This window comes from Helicoverpa zea, chromosome 15 (genome assembly GCF_022581195.2).
Source record: "Helicoverpa zea isolate HzStark_Cry1AcR chromosome 15, ilHelZeax1.1, whole genome shotgun sequence".
In the NCBI taxonomy this organism is placed as follows: domain Eukaryota; kingdom Metazoa; phylum Arthropoda; class Insecta; order Lepidoptera; family Noctuidae; genus Helicoverpa; species Helicoverpa zea.
Genome location: NC_061466.1, coordinates 1,482,403 through 1,506,125, shown reverse-complemented (window position 1 = coordinate 1,506,125; position 23,723 = coordinate 1,482,403). Strand labels below are relative to the sequence as shown.

The following is a 23,723-nucleotide window of genomic DNA, read 5'->3' as shown; positions in this document are numbered from 1 at the left end:
GTACATTGAATATATTAAAAAAATAATAATTGGGTGGGGTTTAGAAACAGTAATGGAGCACAAATCAAAAAAAAAAATTCTGTCTGTTTGTCTGTATGTCTGTATGTCTGTATGTCTGTATGTCTGTTTGTTTGTACACGCTAATCTTCCGAACTACTGAACGGATTTCAATGATTTTTTCTTTGTTGTATCAGTATTAGGCCTGGTCAACATATAGGCTATAATTTATCTTCGAAACTTGAAGACCTGATGCAGAACTCCAACAGACCAATAAAACTATAAGAGATACAAATATGGTGCCGTGGCAAAAATTGTTTCATTTGATGAGCATTTTCAGCTGAGATTATAAATTTTAAGATCTGGAACACCTGATGTGGAACCCCAAGAGCCCAGCTTCTCTGTACCATATACAGGTATGCCGTTTTAGCAAAAGTTGTTCAATTTGATAAGCACTTTCTATTGACTTATACAAATTGAAGATCTAAAACACCTGATGTGGAACTCCAGGGGCCCAGCTAGACTATAGCATATAGAGGTATGACGTTTTAGCAAAAGTTGTTCAATCTGATAAGCACTCTCTATTGACGTGTAAACATCGAAGATCTGGAACACCTGATGTGGAACTTCAAGAGCAATACTACACTTGAAATGTATAGAAATGAATGTTATGAAATAGGTATAGTGAATCAAAATAAGTAATTAGTCCGTCTTTTAGATAACCCTAAAATAATGGACACGCATTTTTCTTTTCTCTCTCTCACAAACAAATAATAACGAAGATACAACAACGCTTGAATTTCGTGTTAAGTCACTGCTTAGTACAAATTTTACATACCTAGACGTGGCGTCACGAGCCTCCACTCTCTAACTTTGTTGCGTTTTATCTTCATTATTATTTTGTATATCTCTTCCAGACCTCGGGACTACAGAGTTCCAAATTTTTGGGAGGCAAACGTGGGGTCGAAGCCAACACGCTGAAGCCCTTTTGAGACAACTTTAATGAAATGGTGACACAAAACCGACGATTATCCCTTTATACACTATAGAAATGAACCCAAGGACAATCCCCGGTGGACGTCGTTAAAAAAAAGACAATCCCCGGTTCTGTGCTAAACTATTGCTAACTATGGAGGAAAACTACTTGGGCTATTTTGATGGGATGTTAGTGGATGACAATGTATTAGGTACATGTAAAAACGGCAGGTGGAGACTCGCCACCTCACTTACTGTAACCAGTCACTGAATAGCAACAAGAGGGCAATAGGGACATGAGCGGCTGAAGGGTGAGGATACCTCGGCGGACTTTAAACGCGGATTACGCGCTCCCTGTGCTTACCATGAGGCACCTACCCTCCGAGCAGGGCCACTAATCCTGCTCTAGCGACTCCACTCTGGACGGCCAAGCCAAGCCAGAGGCGTGAGACCTACCCCCGTCATGGTTCACTCCGACCGGCCGGAGATGGGGGACAGTATACTCTCCCTGGAGAACTCAGTATATATAGCCCCGCGGGGTCGCTACTCCCCGTCATCAGCCTCAGATGTCTTGCGGTGCATATATCTCATTATTATTGTCGTTATTATCTCAAGAGCCTTTGTCCCAATTATGTTAGGGTCGACTTCCAGTCACGATGCAACTGAGTACCAGTGTTTTACAAGGAGCGACTGCCTATCTGACCTCCACAACCCGGTTACCCCTTGGTAAGACTTACTGGCTTCTGACTACCCATAACGACTGCCAAGAATGTTCAATGACAGTCGGAACCTACAGTTTAACATCCCCTCCAAATAACGGTCATTGGTATCCAAAATATACGTAGAAAGTACATACGAACTTAGAAAAGTTGCATTGGCAGGCACTTGCCAGACCTGGAATCAAAGACGCACGCTCATACTTGAGAGATTGGTTCTCTACCCACTAAACCACCACGAATTCCACTAAGTCACCACGACTTTGTCATCTATTTAATGTTTTTTTACGAAATAATACCTACGTGTAATATTTTTGCCACACACAACTTAAATGCGGTCTAATTAGAATCACTACTTTTATCCCTATGGTCACGTCTATTGCGACTATTCAGATCTTTGATTTTGCTGACCCCATAGTCGCTGGCATAAGGGACAGGATCCGCGTACGAAGTCGCGGGCAGAAGCTAGTTTTGAATAAACGAGTTTTTACCTTTTTATCTTTATTTAGATATATTTCTAGGATATTAACCAACCAACACATCAATAATGGAGTTATAACGACATTTGCAGATGAGCAGTTTCATGACTAGGGTAGATAATAAAACACTAATTCCTAGTCATTAATCTGGGCAGGGTAAGAACATTTGTCCCACGCAGAAGTTTAAATTTTGACGTCATAACGTCTAACTACCTCGATTCTTAATAACCTTGTTCTTTCAAATAAGAGTAGGGAAATTAAAGTTTGATGCGATAAAGTAAAATTTTTAGTAATTGATATTTTTAACATTGTCCAGGTAACTGGTTTAAGGAGGTCAGATAGACAGTCGTTCCTTTCCATATAAAACACTGGTACTCAGCTTCATCCGTTTTGACTGAAAGCCCAAGGTGTTGGAAGGAAGCTAGGCAGATGATGACGAAATTTTTAACATTAGTCGAAAAAGATAAATACGACTCACACAGAAAAACCGTCGAGTTAAAATAAACACATTTGTTTATCCTGTATCTCTTTGGGATCATCAATCAAAATTAATCTGTCTGTCAATCAAAGCAAATTAAAGCTGAAATATCAAACGGATTCCAGATTTAGTACCAGGATATTATAAATACGGTGAATATGTTTATTGCACAATCGGCAGTGTGTCAGTAGATCGATGGCTCGTGGCCGTGAGGCGTAAGTCGGCGCCAGCGCAGGCTACCGTAAACAAACACTTACAAATATAGTCGTATGACCACAAATAGTTTATACAATAGGAATTGGATTTTTATTTTATTTTACGTGCGTTTGATTTACAGAAAATGTACTCGAGATGCAAAAAATTCGCGATCTCATGGTGGCCTGGAGGGAGCGACTGTCGCAACCCAGTGCAGGGCACGCCACCATCGTGGCGGTAAGTCCCCTCTTTGAGGAGTGGCTCGGGAGGAGTCACGGCGCCCTCACGTACCGCATGACGCAGGTCCTCACCGGACACGGTTGTTTCGGGAGGTACCTGCACCGCATCGGTCGTGAGGAGGCGCCCGGGTGTCACCATTGTGCGGACAGCCCCGAGGACACGGTGGACCACACAGTCCAGGTGTGCCCCGCATGGGAGGGGCACCGCCGGGTCCTCGTCGAGGCTTTGGGCGGCGGCGACCTCTCGCGTCCGGCCCTGGTTCAGGCCATGGTCCGGGGCGAGAGGGAATGGGATGCCGTCGCCTCCTTCTGCGAAGCGGTCATGCTCGAGAAGGAGGAGGCGGAACGCCAGAGAGTTCGCACCTCTCATCCCGGCCGCCGCGCTGGACCAGGTAGACACCATGGGCGCCGGGTGTCGCGAGATGACTCCCGGCCACCGTAGGCGTGGGTCTGTGGGCGGTGAGTTCGGGTGGCTCATCGTCCCTCTGTCTTTCTAGACGACAGACCCGTGTCGACGGCGCGCGTTGTTCCACGCGCTCCTCAAAGAGATGTCAGCAACCCCAGCGGGGCCCAGCAGGGCCAAGGCCTGCCGGGGCTGCGGGTTGTTCGAAAGAGATACCGCGGCCCTGGTACATAAAAGGTCTATGACGGAACACGACGATTTTAGTCAGTAAGAGTCTGACACTCCCTCACCGCTGCTAACCCACAGCGGGAGGGGTCATTTGATGATTTTACGTCGCTAAAAAAAAAAAAAAAAGATGCAAAAAATTCAGTTAATTCTTAGTGTTACAGTTAAATATGCTTTATTGATTTGACACATTGTGTTAGTATAAAATACTTCAGTCTCAAATATCAAAGAGACATTATAAAGCAATCAATAAAAATGGTTCTTCAAATTCAAATTGGTATCACTATAATTTCCATAATGATGGCCACACTAGTTATAGCTCACGGAACTGTCCGTGGCGGCTAAAATACCCGTAGTTACGTGTTCTATCCGTCTTATATCTACCCTACACGCACTGGAAGTTATTTCGGGACTATTACTAACTACTGGTACCACGATGCTCAAACTTTGTACCTGGTTTAACACAGAAAATCAATATTTATATGGGCATGCACTCAGTAAAATCAACTTTTGTTAGTTACCGGGCGTCAAATTTTTCGTGATTGAAAAGAATCGCATCGTTTTTATACGTCCGAGAATTTCGAATTAATTTTTTGTTTATGACATCACAAAAACGTCAAATTACTTCTTTCAAAAATCCAACTTAATCTGCTTATACAATACAAATTCAGTCAAGAAAATAATAATAAATGATGAAAATAACAACAGTCAACCAATTACTTTTTTCTATTTTCACTTGGTATTTGAATAAGTAGATTACAGAGTAAAATAAACAACAACAAAGTTCAGACTATCTACTTACAAAAATACGTCCCCAGAGACTGGAGGACTTTAGAACTTCTATTTTAAAAATACTATTCTTTTAACATAACTTGTTTCAACTTCAACGTCACGAAAACGTTATCGCTTCGGAACTATTTTTGGTATTCATATTTTTCATAAAAATAATCTTCATTTTTTTGTTCAAAATAAAATATTCCACAGACTGAAAATGAAAAAATAACCTCTCATAATGTTGCTCTTCAGTAACTTCGTAACATTGAATGAGGAAAGTTATATCACATTATTAAGTGATATCCCAACTTATAGGAAGTTGTGAACGGGAACACACAGACAACTACAACTTTGGCTATCGCTGCTCAAACGCATATCCGCGCGCGCGCACCCGCAGTCGCGATGCGCGCGCCGCTCGCACCCGCGGCCTGTGCCGCAATACTTCTGCTCTGGCCTGCTTCCCTGGTACTCTGCTATCAGGACGATAGAGGATACCAAGTAGAGGACGCATATCAAGATGATGTGTTAGACGTGTGAGTGATTCATGTGCTGTTTGTTAGTCATTTCGTGAAGCTGTTCATCTCCAGTGATCTTCAGTGATTTTTAATTTTAATTATTTCTGTCATACGTATCGTCTGGTTAGCGGAAGTGATGCTCGTAAAATGGTTGCTCCGAATAATGTTATTTCTGCAGATGATGATATTAATTCAGCCCTGTATCATATTTCGACAGAAAGTTAATTTAGAAAACTTCGTAATGAAACAAGGAATAAATTAATTAGGGATCCGTGGCGAGAGTTGTAATTACATTACCTGGCTGTGAGAGCAAAACATGGTTTTGAAAATAGGATAGTCTGGATTCATTGCATAAATAATATTGAACTTTCAGTTCACAACACAGAGAGGTCTCAATGAACTAATGAAGTTATAGTGACATCACAGCCCACAGAACATCATTTTATTAGTTCAATTAATTTATGAATCAGTTGCAGGCCCATTTTAAAATCAAAGTGCGGAGTTCAACGACTGCATCTGTTGGAAGTACGTTGCACCATCATAATATATGAAGTATTACACTACGTTATTGCAAGTGGTATAAATAGTGCACTGTAAGAAACCATTGAACTGTTCTTGGAAATCTTAGGGGGAGAGAGATTGCTTATGGTAATGTACTACGATAAACTTCGCTAAGCGTCTTAGAAAAGAGATTGATATGACATTATTTGCTGTCTAGTTAATAGGATGTATTCAGCAAACAAACAAAAAAATCTTCTTTCCTGCAGATTTCAATTTATCTCCATTTTCACGTTATCGGCTCAGCCATTCTATCGTGAAAGCGTGACAGACAATATGCAATTCATTCATGAACATTACTTTATGATGATATGCTAGCCTAGTTACACATCTCCACTATAATTAAGGTCACATTCTCAACTAGTGGCTCGGTTTGATCTAGGAAAACTATTTATCTGTACTCGTTGCTGTATCTACCTGTTAGCTAAACATATGGTCGTAGTAAATAATATGAATAAAACCGGCCAAGTGCGAGTCGGACTCGCGCAGCGAGGGTTCCGTACAAATCCTGTATAGATAAAAAGTGAGTTTCGCGCCAACCGTTAAGTTTAGAACAATCTTAGTTATGGTAATTTCGTGAGACTCAAAATAGTTAATATTTTTTATTTTATAATATAACTAAAATAGTAGGCCAGTACCTTGTAAAAGTTATTTTATTAAAGTTATTTATATACAACATTTTATAGTCATCATTCAGAAATTTGATTGAAAATAACTAATTATGTCTTAAAGGTCATTGGGCATATCTGACCCGCTTTGTAAAAAGTGGCGGACATGAATCAAAGTAGTTTTACATCGTGAAGAATGGTATGACGTTTCTTTGAATATAATATTTTATTAAAATTCCATGGAGACGAATGTCCAGGATCGTTTGAAAAATATAAAAGACAAGCAGTTTCAGAGGATTGTACAGGTTGCAATGCTAGTTTTTATTGTTAAAGAATTTTCATAAAGAAGGAAGATGCCAATTCGGGTGACTAGGATCTGATGAGGATCTGGAAACCCTGAGAAATCGAGGGCAACTCTTGAATATTGTAGGCACGCATCGAGTCATAACCAGACATGTGAGTGTATTTTTGAGGGTACTGGTAAACAGTGAAGGTTTGGAGCTGATTTGATTATGGAGACTACAGAGAGTCGAGGGAACTCCTGAACGGTATGTTGCAACTACCACGTGTTTTTATTTTATTCGTATTGGCGAAGACTTTCCACATAGATAGGTTTGACTGCCATTGTGGGATCGATAGCAAAGATCAGATATAGTTATGGGAACTCCTTTACAATTTATAACGTAACCTTGTGTTGGAGCTTATTTTATTTTAGGTGACGAGAATTCACTACTAACTTGGGTTAAAGCAGCCATTGCAGGAATGGGATCTCTTATTTTTGAGGAATTAATCACCTAACGAGCCCCAGTTTCAGGTTTTTTTCGAAACCGCCTGACGACTTGTAGCTGTCGAATTGTAACAACGACCTCTAGAGAGTAGGATTCGGGGCTGCTGGCTTTACGTTTCTGGAGCCTTGACAAAAGTATTCTGTCCCTTTCTTTGTTTTATAAAGTCGGCTTTATTTTGTAGCATTTTACAAACAAATCCAACTTCAAACATATAAAAAACAACAAGAAAACAAAAGCAAGAAAGAAATTAAAAAGATGTTAGGTGCATCGGCCTAGATGTCGGTGTCTAGAGGATGCATCTATATTTATTTAACCACCGAGATGTAGATCGATGCATATAAACAGTTTTCTTGTTGTTTTTAGAAGTTGTTTTTTTTTTTTTGTAAAAAGTTTTAATAATATAAATACGACGTAACTTAAAACATACCGTTAAGGAGTTCTCTCGACTTTCTCACGTCTCCATCATCAGGTAAGCTCTAAACCTTCACTGTTTGATAGTATCACCAGACATACATCTGAGAATCAAGTTTAAATCCTATGCATGCCTACAATTTCTGATAGTTGCCCTCGATTTCTCAGGATTTCCATCATCAGATCCTGACCTGATGACAATGGAAATAAACGGCGAGTATACTCTTTCACTACAAAGAAATGATTTCTCAAATCCGTCAAACGTGGTCGTTTAAATTCCCCATTGAAATGAGGAAAATATTTGATGTTTACACCTGATTTTCTCTAGATTCCCATGGTTCACATTGATGCGACTAATGCCATAGTAAATCAGAGCCTTTATCATTATACTGTGCTATATTTCGTTCGTATCCGCCGTGGGTATGGTTTCCATACTAAGGTGCCCAATGACCTTTGAATGATTTAAAATTTTTCACAGTTTAGAGGCCATTATATTTAAGAAGTGTTTGATATGAATTTCACTTTTTATCAAAACTTTAATATCTCTACGCGTTCATGTGAAAAAGGGTAAGTAGTAAGTTTATAATTATTAAAAAAATATTTTATGTCATGTAAGCAAAAATAATATTATTTTAATATTTTATGTAACTTCAAATTTATCATTTTCGTAATTTTTCCTTTATCTGTACTATATAACGTTGCTTCGTGCCGAATTTCAAGATTCTGAGTTCACGAGAAGTACCTTGTAGGTTTTGATTCCTTCCCTAGCGTGTGACGGAAATTCGTCTAAGGTGTCGGTAAAACTGCTGTATCTTTTGATCGCGTTAACTTAGAAGTTTGATTTTTTCATTGCTTAAAGGGACAATAGACCTAGACTTGGTATAAATTTCAATTTGGTACCTTTATTCGTTCGTGAGAAATAAGGTAGTAAGTTTCATTTTATTAAAATATTTTTATTATATTATATAACAAAAAAAATGTGATTTTCGCAATTTTTCCTATATTTGCATTATGTGACAATGCTTCATGCCAAATTTCAAGATTCTGAGTTTACGGGAAGTACCCTGTAGGTTTTGATTCCTTTGCGAGTGTCGAAAATTTGTTGAAAATATCGACATAATCGGTTGTATCTTTTGATTGGCTTGGCTTAGAAGTTTGATATTTTCACCGCTTAAAGGGACAATAGACCCGAGTATTTCATGTGAATTTCAGCTTGATACGTTCACGCGTTCTTAAGATAAAGGGTCTTGACAGACAGACAGACAGACAGACGGACAACAAAGTGATCCTATAAGGGTTCCGTTTTTTCCTTTCGAGGTACGGAACCCTAAAAACAAAAACAATGTGCAATCTTTTCCCGTAAAATAAACCAAAAGGGTTTATTACATTGATTTATCCCTAAATTCAAGAAATATTTGTGAATCAACTGAGGAATTCCAGTATTTAACGCAAAGAAAAACCTGAATCGAACTCAGGACGACACTCCTTATAGTCACGGTAATGTGCACCATATATTCACGCCAAAGAATAATGTATTAAATAACAGTCATCTTTAAAAAAATAAGACCATAAAATAAACACATTCTGCCAATTAAAATGGCCAAAAGAACCAACATACCAAGCTACATATCACAAAAAATAATATCTGTGACCGTGACCAATTTGCATAGCCTTAATCGGGATCAATATGTCAAGAGTTTTAATTAACAATGACATCTAAATTGTATAGCTACAGTCCTCATTTAGGCTAGGGGTACATAATCATTTGTTTGACATTGAGACGAAACCGCAAAGTATCGCAAAGCTCTAAAAATGTTATTGTTTAAGTAATTTTATTTTGTACTACGCACACAGTACCTAATTGCCTATGCCTATTACACATGGTCAAAAAGGCAGGCAGGTAGGTTCTACTAATTCAAATACCTTACCTACTTACCTTATAAGTTTTGGAAAACCCGAAGCAATGTTTATTTTTTAAATCCGTGGACTGAATAAGGTGCTTTTGTCCCTGAATCGCATCAAAGGACCAGAATCGCACTAAATTAGAGTGTAAACTTTTACGAAGAATACCTAAGCTTACAATGCTTTAAAAACTATATCTTGTTTAACGTTATAACGGCAACATACCTATATCTTGTTTCCTAGTTCCTATTTTAGGTTTACCAGCTAAATAAGCAGTATTCACAATAATTAGGTAATTACAGTATCAATGAGGTAATCATCCCAAACGACTTTGTACAACATTACACGATAAGATAAAGTTTCTTTGTTGGGCCTCCGAACTATACCTAATACTTCAAACAAGGATGATTTAGTTAGACTGACGTGTCATAGATATATTCTAATATTTTCTAGAAATTACCATGATGGGTTCATGACACAGTAAATCACCTAACAGAAACAAAGGAACGCTGAAAACAAAGAAATATGGGAATTACTTCTTACTTACCTCATCATGACTGAAAACATTAGTAATATTTGTACTTAGTATTCAAGCTATACATCATTTTCTTTGAATCATCCAAAGCTATCAAAATATTGCAATTTTTTTGCTGTCCATAAAATATTTAGAACACTTACATAAACTATGGACGGAGACATGTTCTTATCAACAGAAGTATTTCTGAGAATATTCCTTGCCAATTTTTAGGGTTCCGTACCTCGAAAGGAAAAAACGGAACCCTTATAGGATCACTTTGTTGTCCGTCTGTCTGTCTGTCTGTCTGTCTGTCTGTCTGTCTGTCTGTCTGTCTGTCTGTCAAGACCCTTTATCTTAAGAACGCGTGGATGTATCAAGCTGAAATTCACATGAAATACTCGGGTCTATTGTCCCTTTAGGCTGTGAAAATATCAAGCTTCTAAGCCAAGCCAATCAAAAGATACAACCGATTATGTCGATATTTTCAACAAATTCTCGACACTCGCAAAGGAATCAAAACCTACAGGGTACTTCCCGTAAACTCAGAATCTTGAAATTTGGCGTGAAGCATTTTTATATTATGCAAATATAGGAAAAATTGCGAAAATCTCATTTTTTTTGTTATATAATATAATAAAAATATTTTAATAAAATGAAACTTACTACCTTATTTCTCACGAACGAATAAAGGTACCAAATTGAAATTTATACCAAATACCTAGGTCTATTGTCCCTTTAAGCAATGAAAAAATCAAACTTCTAAGTTAACGCGATCAAAAGATACAGCAGTTTTACCAACACCTTAGACGAATTTCCGTCACACGCTAGGGAATCAAAACCTACAAGGTACTTCCCGTGAACTCAGAATCTTAAAATTCGGCACGAAGCAACGTTATATAGTACAGATAAAGGAAAAATTGCGAAAATGATAAATTTGAAGTTACATAAAATATTAAAATATTATTTTTGCTTACATGACATAAAATATTTTTTTAATAATTATAAACTTACTACCTACCCTTTTTCACATGAACGCGTAGAGATATTAAAGTTTTGAATAAAAAGTGAAATACATATCAAACACTAAATATAATCTTTCTTAAATATAATGGCCTCTAAACTGTGAAAAATTTTAAATCATTCAAAGGTCATTGGGCACCTTAGTATGAAAACCATACCCACGGCGGATACGAACGAAATATAGCACAGTATAATGATAAAGGCTCTGATTTACTATGGCATTAGTCGCATCAATGTGAACCATGGGAATCTAGAGAAAATCAGGTGTAAACATCAACCGTCTTACCACAAAAACTTTTAAACGTCAGTTTAAGCCTTGTCTAAAAAAATGTCAAATTATGACGTTGACATATGGTTCATTTTGCAGCCACAATTTTTTTAGACAACTGTAAAACAAGCGTTTAAGTTTTTGTAGTAAGGCCACAAATATTTTCCTCATTTCAATGAGGAATTTAAACGACCAAGTTTGACGGATTTGAGAAATCATTTTTTTTGTAGTGAAAGAGTATACTCGCCGTTTATTTCCATTGTCATCAGGTCAGGATCTGATGATGGAAATCCTGAGAAATCGAGGGCAACTATCAGGAATTGTAGGCATGCATAGGATTAAAACTTGATTCTCAGATGTATGTCTGGTGATACTATCAAACAGTGAAGGTTTAGAGCTTATGTGATGATGGAGACGTGAGAAAGTCGAGAGAACTCGGTATGTTTTAGTTACGTCGTGTTTGGGCTTACATTATTCGTATTGACAAGAACTTTTCACAAAAGTTAAAAATAAAAACTTTTTACAAAAAAAAAAAACAACTTTTAAAAACAACAAGAAAACTGTTTATATGCATCGGTTTAGATCTCGGTGGTTAAATAAATATAGATGCATCCTCTAGACACCGACTTCTAGACCGATGCACCTAACATCTTTTTAATTTCTTTCTTGCTTTTGTTTTTGCTTTTTTATATGTTTGAAGTTGGATTTGTTTGTAAAATGCTACAAAATAAAATAAAGCCGACTTTATAAAACAAAGAAAGGGACAGAATTACACTTTTGTCAAGGCTCTAGAAACGTAAAGCCAGCAGCCCCGAATCCTACTCTCTAGAAGTCGTTGTTACAATTCGACAGCTACAAGTCGTCAGGCGGTTTCGAAAAAAACCTGAAACTGGGGCTCTTTAGGTGATTAATCCCTCAAAAATAAAAGATCCCATTCCTGCAATGGCTGCTTTAACCCAAGTTGTAGTGAATTCTCATCACCTAAAATAAAATAAGCTCCAACACAAGGTTACGTTATAATTTGTAAAGGAGTTCCCATAACTATATCTGATCTTAGCTGTCGATCCCACAATGGCAGTCAAACCTATCTTTGTGGAAAGTCTTCGCCAATACGAATAAAATAAGCCCAAACACGTGGTAGTTGCAACATACCGTTCGGGAGTTCCCTTGACTCTCTGTAGTCTCCATAATCAAATCAGCTCCAAACCTTCACTGTTTACCAGTACCCTCAAAAATACACTCACATGTCTGGTTATGACTCGATGCGTGCCTACAATATTCAAGAGTTGCCCTCGATTTCTCAGGGTTTCCAGATCCTCATCAGATCCTGGTCATCCGGATTGGCACCTTCCTTCTTTATGAAATGTCTTTAACAATAAAAACTAGCATTGCAACCTGTACAATCCTCTGAAACTGCTTGTCTTTTATATTTTTCAAACGATCCTGGACATTCGTCTCCATGGAATTTTAATAAAATATTTATATTCAAAGAAACGTCATACCATTCTCCACGATTTAAAACTACTTTGATTCATGTCCGCCACTTTTTACAAAGCGGGTCAGATATGCCCCATGACCTTTAAGACATAATTAGTTATTTTCAATCAGATTTCTGAATGATGACTATAAAATGTTGTATATAAATAACTTCAATAAAATAACTTTTACAAGGTACTGGCCTACTATTTTAGTTTTATATTATAAAATAAAAAATATTAACTATTTTGACTCTCACGAAATTACCATAACTATGATTGTTCTAAACTGAACGGTTGGCGCGAAACTCACTTTTTATCTATACAGCATTTGTACGGAACCCTCGGTGCGCGAGTCCGACTCGCACTTGGCCGGTTTATTTTTATTTTATAAGTAATGGTATGATGTCATCAGGCCATGTAAGATGACCATGGATTACTTGAAGACAGCCAACGACTGATATGATAACAAAGTATTTAAACTGACTACAAGTCGGCAATCGACGATATCTAAAAAAGCACCACTGGCTTTCCTACATGAACCGTTTCTGCAAGTTTCAAAAATATTTCTTTCTAATCATTGATATACGCAAAATTCTTCACATTTAGGTATATCATATAAATAAGTGTCATTTAAGTTTTATTATATAAAAAAATAAAACGTAAAAAATATATCAAATACATATGAATCCCAAATTGCGGCAGAAAAACGCAAACGCAAAAAACCTATCATATTGCGGAAGGAAAACAAAACAATAGGTAACATAATACCACAAATTAACTAAATAATTCGATAATAAGACTAAGAAATACGTGATAACAGTAACTGACCAATATTTTTGTTGTTAATTACATTGTTTTAATTTCAGATTAGACGGCAGTTCACCATGTCCCACCGACAGCCTACTGAGGACGAGGGACATGTGCCAAGTGGATGGCGTGGACATACAGTGCATCAAGATGAGATGCTGTGACACGCATGTCTTCATAGCTGGGAGGTAAACTTTCTCCTGATAGACTAGAATAATAGTACAGACAGACCTTTACTACATAGACTTTCTCGTCTCTTCTTATTCTCCGGGATATTACGTTTTCAACTGTACGCTGAAAGAAATAATGTTCATCCCTCTTGTGTGTGTTAAATCAAGCAGGCCCACTTGATTTAACACTCAGGGAACACAAACTGTCTTCAAGGAAGCTTCAGTAAACATGATAGTTTTGATGCTTTACTTCCCCAAACAAAACAGTCCCTATTCAATATATGAACATCAACATCTTTGATATTTGAGTGATGTTCGAGTCTGCCAGTCAAAGGACCAAGAGATTTCGTAACAAAGAAAGCTGTGACCCTATCCGTCTTCGTCTATCTGGCCTGACGAGATTAGTTTTATATTCTCGACGCGTATGTGCGAAGGGCGACGTGCTTAGTTGTCATGTGAAGCATAGGAATGAGGAACTAAGTAGCCTGCATAGGTTACTAAGTATTTGCAATGGTAATTGATGGACTCATTGTGACTGGACGCTAATTTTACCGGTTAAAAGGACCAAAAATATAAAGAAATAATAGCTGCCGTCAATAGGTGGTCCTTCAGTCCAAGCAATTGTAATGCTTTTGAAATACTTTGGCATCGCGCTTAGGTTTGCAAATGCCGCTACATTAGAAGTGTCCATGCCAAATAATAAGTTGTGCTATGCGGGATGCGTTGCTAACGGACTGTTACAATGTTTTACGAGCGAACCTATTGCGCCAGAAACCTTCCTTCAGCCAAATGATAAAGTTCCAAGAGTTCAGAGGGTCCTTTTAGTTTTGAGAATTATATATTACAAAGTACCTCATTACATACATCATTTACATAGTTTGTTTTTGTATTTTGATTTAGGTATCTTTTGCATGACATTATAACAGTCACCAAGGCTTTGATCTACTTCTCAGAACGCACTCCTACAGCAGTTAATTAAAAACAGTGTAACTAGCAGTAAAGGATCTAAAATATTAACAAAAGTACAATATTGTACTTTAGGTTATTTTGATCCTTCCTGAGGACTTTCAACTCTTTATCCAAGCAATCAACTAACACCATTCTATTCATTCTTCACCAGATGTATACCGAAGACAGTAGACCCGTGCACCCTGCAGCTATGCGAGCAGGCGTGCGAGGTGCGCGGCGAGAGCGTGTGGTGCACCTGTCACAGCGGCTTCCAGTACAGCGCTGACAACTACCAGAGGAAGACACAGCCCTACTGCGTTGGTAAACACAAAGACCATTTATTAGTGAGAAGTCAGTAGATCCCTGCAGCCTGCAACTATGCGAGCAGGCGTGCGAGGAGCGCGGCGAGAGCGTGTGGTGCACCTGTCACAGCGGCTTCCAGTACAGCCCTGACAACTACCAGAGGAAGACACAGCCCTACTGCGTTGGTAAACACAATGACCATTTAACAAACTTGCACATAAAGAATGATTGTGTCTTTTTACGAAGTCGAACTCATCTAAAAGTTTTCGCATTTTATTTGCGACGTCAACTACTATAATAATCTATACATATAATAAATCTGTAGAAAAGTAATTTTTGTACATTGAAGAAATTGACAAAAAAAATAGCCAGCATGTTAAAGGATAACTAACAGAACCCATTTCCATCATTTTTGTCATTTTTGTCTGTTTGTCTGTTTGTCTGTTTGTCTGTTTGTCTGTTTATCTGTTTGTTTGTTCGGGATTCACGTAAAATCTACGAATTAAATGCAGACAATGCTTATATACAAAAATTCTACGTAACTTGGGGTATTACTTAGTTTTTGTTTCATCGAAATCGATTCACTCTATCAAAAGATATGATTAATGTTGTGAATTCAAGATGTAAAATATTACGACACGCAATCTATTTGTCAAAACTGTACATTTGAATGTTGTACTTATATTAGTTGATCGGCCTATTATTAATCTTTACACAGAAAATCACACCTTTATAAGTAACTTCGTAAGAAAAAAAAATATGAAAATTTTGTTTAGCCAAGGTTAAAGTAGCTCCATCTGTCTGTGGTAAATAAAATACATCAAATTTGTCAAAGGAAGGAGCGAGGTGGTAAATGACAATATTACCATACATTCTTTATAGAGGATTATTATTTCAACAGATGGAGTTGTGTATTTTCCGTAATTCACCATATTTTAACACGTAGTGTAATTTTTCGATAGACATTCCAATAGTGTTTGTCAGTTTGCCGTGCCACTTCAAAATCCAACTATAATTATTACCTTGATGAAAAGAAAATTAATAGTTCTCAGCCAAATTTAAAACGGTGCCATCTAAATTATTTTTTGAACATTATGTCAAAAATGACGACTTTAGTGGAACAATTAATTATCATTTAAAGTTACAGATGGAGTTTATATCAGGATTTTTTCATAAACATAGTTTAGCTTATCTTCCACTAATGTGGTGGCCTTAAAACAAATTACTTTGAGTGAGTAGTATTAAGTAGACCTTAATTATTTTTTCTGATGCAAAATATGTAAACTTAATCCTAGAAGAAATGAGGATCTATCTCTCGCAAGCGCTGCTAAGCGTGAGGTTGGTAATGTAGGATTCTGTAGCTTTAAAAACAAGCCCAGATACAAAGTGCAGATAAGAAATTATCTGTATGCTCTCTCTATTTAATACCATACACACGTAAAATGCTTTATGCGTCTGAAAACGTACAAATTACTCGCCGCATACCAGAGACATGCTTACGATGCATGCACGATTACGAACAGTCTCAGTAAGACCCGAGCCAAGTCTAGAAACCCTAAAAAACACCTTTTATATAAAACTACGTTTGATGTCATTTAATCACAAAGACAGAATTGTTCTCTGTTGCAAATCCTATCCACCTATATCCTATCCTAATCCAGAATGCATTGCAGGTGTGCATTGCACAAAAACTAATGGTATCCTATTCGAGAAGTCAAAAGAGTTGACCTGCCAACGTCAGCTTCTGCGCTAAGCAAGTGTTCTTAATAGTACCATCAGAATTACATTCATCGTTGAATGAGGTGAATAAATTTTCAGAAACTACAATAACAGTAGGAGCCAAAGCGTATTATCGCTTCATAGAGCTCTGATTGGCCCCAGGTGACCAAGTCAGGTCTGATTTGACGTTCATCAGATCTTTGAAAGTGTTTCGGTGGATACCTACTGTCGTCCTGTCTACGTGTGACACAAAATATGGTATATAAACGTCCTCCGCAAGAGCGAAATTTTCCCGGTGTGCGGTAGTGACGCACAGTATACAACACTTATGTTTCTTTTGATTTACTGGCTCCACCAAGAAATGACAAATTGCGAGCGTACATTCTGAAAATCTTGGCAACACTACAGGTTTCAAGTACGAACACATGAAGTGGACTCTCACAAATACGTACAGCGCACTTAGTGTTATTAGCTCATATTTAAGCGGTAGAATGCAATGTGTTGATGTTAATGGTGTCAAATCTTCCAATCTACCCGTTCATTTGGGCGTACCGCAAGGGTCGATTTTAGGTCCTTTTTTGTTTCTTGTATACATTAATGACTTGCCATATTATTTAAAATCATTGTGTGATGTAGTATTGTTTGCTGATGACACATCTCTAATTTTTAAAGTTGATAGGAATAGAGTAGATTTTGATGACGTGAATTCTTGTCTTTCACTAGTAACGCAATGGTTTACAGCCAATAATTTAGTTTTGAATACGAAGAAAACAAAATGTATTAAATTTGCTTTGCCCAATGTAAAAAACTTCGGTCCCGGTGTAATTTTGAACAATGAGGAACTTGAAACGGTACATGCTACGACTTTTCTAGGGATAACAGTAGACTCCAAAATTCAATGGGGTGAGCATATAACTGGCATCACGGGTAAATTAAGCTCTGCTGCGTACGCTGTCAGGAAAGTAAGAGCTCTCACCGATGTAGCCACGGCGCGTTTAGTGTACTTTAGCTATTTTCACTGCATCATGTCCTACGGAATTCTTATGTGGGGCAATGCTGCCGATATCGAGAATGTTTTCGTACTACAGAAGCGCGCTGTCCGTGCTATATACAAACTTGGTGCTAGAGTCTCCCTTAGGGAAAGATTTAAGGATATTGGTATTCTGACTGTGGCGTCTCAATACATTTATGCCAATATAATATACGTAAGGCAAAACCTAGATTCATATAGTAAAAACAGCGACGTACATCATTTTAATACTAGAAATAAACATAAGTTAACCGCACCTAATTATCGTCTACATAAGGTGCACGGTTCATTTGTGGGGCTTTGTGTACGCATTTATAACAGAATTCCGGTTCATCTGTTGGAATTAACGGACAGTTCTTTTAAAAACAAAATCAAAGAAATTCTTGTTAAAAAGGCATATTATAATGTTAATGATTATTTCACAGATAAACGCAGATGGCAGCTCTGAAGTGGAACAAAAGTGCTTTATTTTATTTTGTATTTTTCTGTGTTTTAAATTAATAATTGATAAAATTGGATTGTATAATTGTAAAATAAATTAATAAAAATTAAATTGTATAGACAGCTGTGTTGCTGGGAAGTTTGTTCTTCACCGCTTCTTCTTTCCAGCCATAACACTAGGAAGTGGTGAAAGGGGGGCGTTTTGGGGGTGCTGTCATTCTTGTAAAATCTTGACGTTAAAAAGTGCTAATCGTATTAGCCTATTTTAATAAATGATTTTGACTTAGACTTTGACTTTGACTTTGACGTACATTTTGCCTATTCGTGAACTAATGCAAACATTTCGGTGGAGTCCCGGCTTAGGCCTCCCCCACATTAGGCGTGCGCGATCCTCGGGCGTGTGAGTGGCGCGGGCGCCGCGCGTGCGTCGCGAGCGCGTTGCGTGAGCGTCGCGTTTTGCTGCCCTGCGGCATTTATTATATTGCCCACGCAGACGAAGTTGCGGGCAACAGCTAGTACTGTATATAATAACGCGAGTTACTCATAACTATGATAGAGAGAATGAAAATAACTAAGTAGCCATATACAGAGTGTGTCGTAGGTACTCCCTTATGTACTCCCTCATGTTCTCCCTTACGTACTCCCTTATGTACTCCCCTATGTACTCCCCTATGTACTCCCTTATATACTCCCTTATGTACTCCCCTATGTACTCTCTTATGTACTCCCCTATGTACTCCCTTATATACTCCCTTATGTACTCCGCTATGTACTCCCTTATGTACTCCCTCATGTTCTCCCTTACGTGCTCCCTTATATACTCCCTTATGCACTCCCCTATGTACTCCCTCATGTACTCAATCATGTTAGCTTACGTACTCCCTTATGTACTCCTTTATGCACTCCCCTATGTACTCCCCTATGTACTCCCTTATGTACTCCCTTATATACTCCTCTATGTACTCCCTTATGTCTCCCTTATGTACTCCCCTATGTACTCCTTTATGTACTCCCTTATGTACTCCCCTATTTACTCCCTTATGTACTCCCTTATGTACTCCCTAATGTACTCCCTTATGTACTCCCCTATGTACTCCCTTATGTACTCCCTTATGTACAACCCTATGTACTCCCCTATGTACTCCCTAATGTACTCCCTTATGTACTCCCCTATGTACTCCCTTATGTACTCCCTTATATCCAACCCTATGTACTCCCCTATGTACTCCCTTATGTACGCCCCTATGTACTCCCTTATGTACGCCCCTATGTACTCCCTTATGTATTCCCTTATGAACTCTTTATTAAAGAGAGGGATGACTTCTTTAATAATAACGCGACTACGACGTGGTATTCGAAGCTTAGTGACACTTTTTCTGACCACTATGATCAATAGCCTTCCCGTTTAATGGCAATCTTATTCATTCAAAGCACAGCATTATTGTTCATTAATAAGCTGTTGAAATCACCCAGGCATGGATAAAAGTTCCGATCAAATGTCCATAATGACATCGGTTTCTGGTCCTCAGATGTGGATGAATGCTCTACCAACAATGGCGGCTGTGAGCAGCGGTGTATCAACGATCCTGGTGGATACCACTGCGAGTGTTCTCCTCCCCTGGTACTCGCCAGCGACGGTAAGAAGTGTGAGCGGAGAGTAACTGTCCCAGTAAGTTGCATTATTATTTTAACTAACTAGAGCAGTTTATTAGATTTGAAGCATCTTGATCATGATGTCTTGTACAAAGACTTGATTGTACAAAACACATGCAGGAGATATTTGGTACTTTGATACATGCTAAGGTGCAGATTGTTCTGCGGTTTAAGACTAGACACATACTTGCCATTCTTCAATCGGACCTTTCTTTATAAGCTACGTAACTGTGCCTTCATCACTGTGTCCAAAAACTTACCAGAGTAGCAGCATTACAAGGTGGTATCGCCTTCATCACTGTGTCCCAAAACTTACCAGGGTAGCATGACATAAAGGTGGTATCGTATCGCTACCACCACACGTGAAAGAAGTCACGTAAATCAGCGCAGATTACCGCTTTCCTACAGGAGCCACTGCCTCTAGTGAGAGCCTCCTCGCGTTGCTACGCTCCGTGTGACACGGTGACCTGGTTGTCTCGGAAGGTGAAGCAACTAAACGACCAGCTCCACACCACACAGGCTGCGCTGAAGAAATTGATGGAAAGCCCGATGTTGCGAGATGGTGAGTCAAGACAAGGTAGAGCATAAACTTCATAAATAAGGCTATAGGTACATGTATAAGAATTGTCCAAACCAATTCAGGCTTTTGTTTGTAAGAAAATGCCACTTTACTAAATTCTCTGTTATTGTTTCTGTCTATAAGTAATTGATTAAAATGCTAATAATCATTATTTTAAGGTGGTGACAGATTCGCAGAAGGTACATACGCTTATAGAGTCCTTGATTCAACAGCACCCTTAGAAGGAGGGTATTGTCGTTGTGAAAGAGGTCCAAGGGTAAGTGATACAAACCATGAATAATCCATCTACTTATGAAAAACTCATCAATTATATTATAAACTTCCACATTACAGGGTCCTGCAGGCCCAGCAGGTATGGAAGGTCCAAAGGGTGATACAGGGCCAAGAGGACCCCGTGGACCCCGAGGTCCAAAAGGTTCTTTAGACCTTATGCTGCTCATGATAGCAGACTTGAGACATGACATCCAGAATTTAGAAGCTCGCGTGTATAAAGATAATGAGGATCGGTATGTACATCTTGTTCCAGTACATATTTAATGTGATTTCATTAAATCCATGAAAATATTCTACCACAATGTCTTGGGTACGCGCTCTTATTTCATCTTGTACACCTATAAATTGCTTCCCATTTATTGGCGTTCTAATATTATCCATCTTTACTGCTTTTGATTGATCCATGCCAGCTTCCATCCATCCAAAATCCAAATAAATGTATACTGTAAACTTACAAAATCCAAATACCTAGTAGTAATTTTAGAGAAACTCGCACTACATGTGTCAAAACTACCTTTCTATTTCATAAGGTCTCCATACAAAGTTCACTAACTTAGTAACTGATAGGCAATATTGTGTTTATGTCAACAAAGATAAGATACGGTGATATCACTGTTTGTTTGTTTATTCCGTCTGAGATTAACGAACTTTTGAGCTACCTACGAACCTGGATTTTTTGAAGATGAGATGTCTTTAATCTGCGGTCTGCCCTTGTAAATATTTGCCAGATAATTAATTATTTTCGTATTCATATATGAGCTAAAGCAATATTTCTACCTAGTACTAAGACTACAGAATTTAGATGAAGTTGTTTTATTCCTCTCACTTTTCATTTCAGGCCCGAACGTTTCAACCTCCAAAAAGCATGGCGCCGTCAGCGCAAACAAGATAAACTGGACAGAGAAAGTAAAACGGAACAGGAATTAGAAGCCTACACCGCACCACCTATCGAGGGACCCGTCGATATATCTCCTAATGGTAATTTATACATATAAGTTCCTCTAAATATTATAATTTGCTCAGTCCAGCCCCAATATGATTAGAATTATTACTTATATAACAGCAATAATTCACATGACAAACAATTAGTTGTCTGATATTTAATTTATTTCAATTAACGCGTCAAATATTCATTTTTATTTGCTTCTTTAAAAAGATATACCTTCATAGTAAAGTTCACAGCACTTGGGTATCAAAAAATCGATGTTTACTGCGGCTACTAATATGTACATATTTCCATAGCAATCTTTGTATGTATTGGCTGAAAATGACTTTTGCATTTAATTCAAGAAAAGTTAGTTGTTTAGATAAAAATAATTATATAATAAATGGTCATTTATATAGTGCAAATCAATGAATACCCACGTTATATAGTACATCAGAAGTAGGTACTACAGTTTCCCACAGGCTCGATAGATGGCGCTGTACAATCTGGGCTCGTTTCTGAATCGCGCTATGGTTTCGTTACCGCGCGACAGATATAAGCTCGGGCGACCCGAACATTGTTAACTCTGGTTTCCCTTCAAAACGCATAAATCTTTCGCCTTTTACTAAAGATTTCCGTGGAGGGGAACACTCAAATGAGTCTATAATATTTTTTGAATACTTCGCTTCGGCGAAGTAAGAATTCCAAAAAAACGGCACTCAGACGCAAAGACGCATTCCATATTTATCACGCATGAGAAGTGCTCAAATTGGTTGGTGTGTGTGGGTTCTGAGACATGAACACATACTGAATTCACGGATTTAATTGAACACTCAAACAAAAAAGATTAGATTGTATTTGAAACCAAATCAAAAAAATATATAAATAATTATATTTTTTAAACTTATATAAAATCCAAAAATTGAAATTATGTACTTTGATTTTATAAAATACCTAATTTCTGATGATTACCAAGATTATATTTTCTAATAATTACCGATATTTGAATTTTTTCAAATTCATATAGTCCCCAAATCATTGTTTTTTTTTAATAAAGCGATCAATTTGGCGTTTGGTATATAAAACTCCTGATTATCCCACAGGTTTGAACGGCGAGATCCAACACGAGTCTACCACAGACTGGACTCTGGTGAAGGGTGACTCCGACCCATCAGACTTACCACTAGGTCTCATGGACGATATGGCAGCCCTGGAGAAACTCCGCCAGTACCACCTACTAGCTAACATGACGAATATCGACGATGATGAGGATTCTGATGCCGACTATGATTACAGTTTTTACTAGGATTACATGAGGATGAAAATGTTTTTTTTAAAGGCTTGTTTCATTTGTTTGACCCTTGGAAATATTCTAACCTGCGGCGGTAACCTTGTGTCACTGCGCCATGTTATTCTGTAAATTGTAAAACACGGCTGCACTGAATTAAACGTAGTATGATAGGTATTGTATCAATAAGGTAGTTTTGAAAGGATGTAGTATCACTTTGAACCAATTTAGGATAATCATTGAATATGCGAGTTATACTCACATGGACGATATCAACAAGCTTACTTTAGTCTACCAACTTAATAATAAAGGCGTATATATATATATATATATATATATATTATATATCTCCACAACCGTGAGGTGTGCAGTCTCAGAGAATATTTTCTCAAAAGCGACGTGGGTATGCACCGTGATATGGTGGCAGTGGACAGAGGACTCACCCCGCTGTCGTTGGCAAATGAGAACTGGCGCAAACCTGTGGTACTAACTACCCACGATCGCAAGGAGGTATGGCAGAGCAAACAGCTACACGGACGCTTCTTCGGGGCTCTTCATGGTCCCGATGTAGACTTCAATGCGTCCGTATCTTGGCTACGCTTCGGTGACTTGTTTGGAGAAACCAAAGGGTTTGTATGTGCAATTATGGACGAAGTTATCCTTACGAATAACTACCGGAGATATATCGTGAAAGACGGGACGGTTGACATATGTCGGGCATGTCACCATCCGGGTGAGTCTATCAGACATATTATATCTGGTTGTTCTCGTTTGGCTAATGGTGAATATTTGCACAGACATAACCAAGTGGCCAAGATCATCCACCAGCAGCTTGCTCTGCAATACAACCTTGTAGACCTTGAGGCACCGTACTACAAGTATGCGCCCGACCCAGTTCTCGAAAAGGACCATATCACGTTATACTGGGATCGATCTATCATCACTGACAGGACTATTGTAGCTAATAAGCCTGATATAGTGGTGATAGATCGATTAGCGCGCCGCGCGATGATAGTCGATGTCGCCGTTCCGCATGACGA

General features: G+C 38.2%; 1 protein-coding gene and 1 non-coding gene across 5 annotated transcripts; both read left to right on the top strand.

Annotated features, from left to right (window-relative positions):
- Positions 1-4,851: 4,851 nt before the first annotated feature.
- On the top strand, positions 4,852-22,733 carry LOC124637082 (collagen and calcium-binding EGF domain-containing protein 1-like). Of its 4 annotated transcripts, none has more exons than XM_047173410.1 (9): positions 4,852-5,014; positions 13,413-13,541; positions 14,644-14,792; positions 19,494-19,633; positions 20,026-20,179; positions 20,356-20,453; positions 20,531-20,703; positions 21,309-21,448; positions 22,499-22,733. In XM_047173410.1, the coding sequence occupies exons 1-9, from the start codon at positions 4,884-4,886 to the stop codon at positions 22,699-22,701; spliced, it is 1,317 nt and encodes a 438-aa protein (XP_047029366.1). In that variant the 5' UTR covers positions 4,852-4,883; the 3' UTR covers positions 22,702-22,733. The 4 variants fall into 4 exon arrangements, with proteins under 4 accessions (XP_047029366.1, XP_047029365.1, XP_047029364.1 ...); XM_047173409.1 differs by having other exon boundaries at positions 20,026-20,194; XM_047173408.1 differs by having other exon boundaries at positions 20,008-20,179.
- On the top strand, positions 21,977-22,093 carry LOC124637242. Its single transcript, XR_006985206.1, has one exon. It is a non-coding gene; the product is annotated as a U5 spliceosomal RNA (small nuclear RNA).
- Positions 22,734-23,723: the final 990 nt, after the last annotated feature.

What these genes read in the sequence shown, in the direction of transcription:
- LOC124637082 (XM_047173407.1), top strand. Translation starts at nt 4,884, where the DNA reads ATGCGCGCGCCGCTCGCACCCGCGGCCTGTGCCGCAATACTTCTGCTC. An exon ending in AGCGGAGAGTAACTGTCCCA is followed by an intron (nt 19,634 to 20,007) that starts GTAAGTTGCATT and finishes AAATCAGCGCAG; the next exon opens with ATTACCGCTTTCCTACAGGA. An exon ending in CGTCGATATATCTCCTAATG is followed by an intron (nt 21,449 to 22,498) that starts GTAATTTATACA and finishes ATTATCCCACAG; the next exon opens with GTTTGAACGGCGAGATCCAA.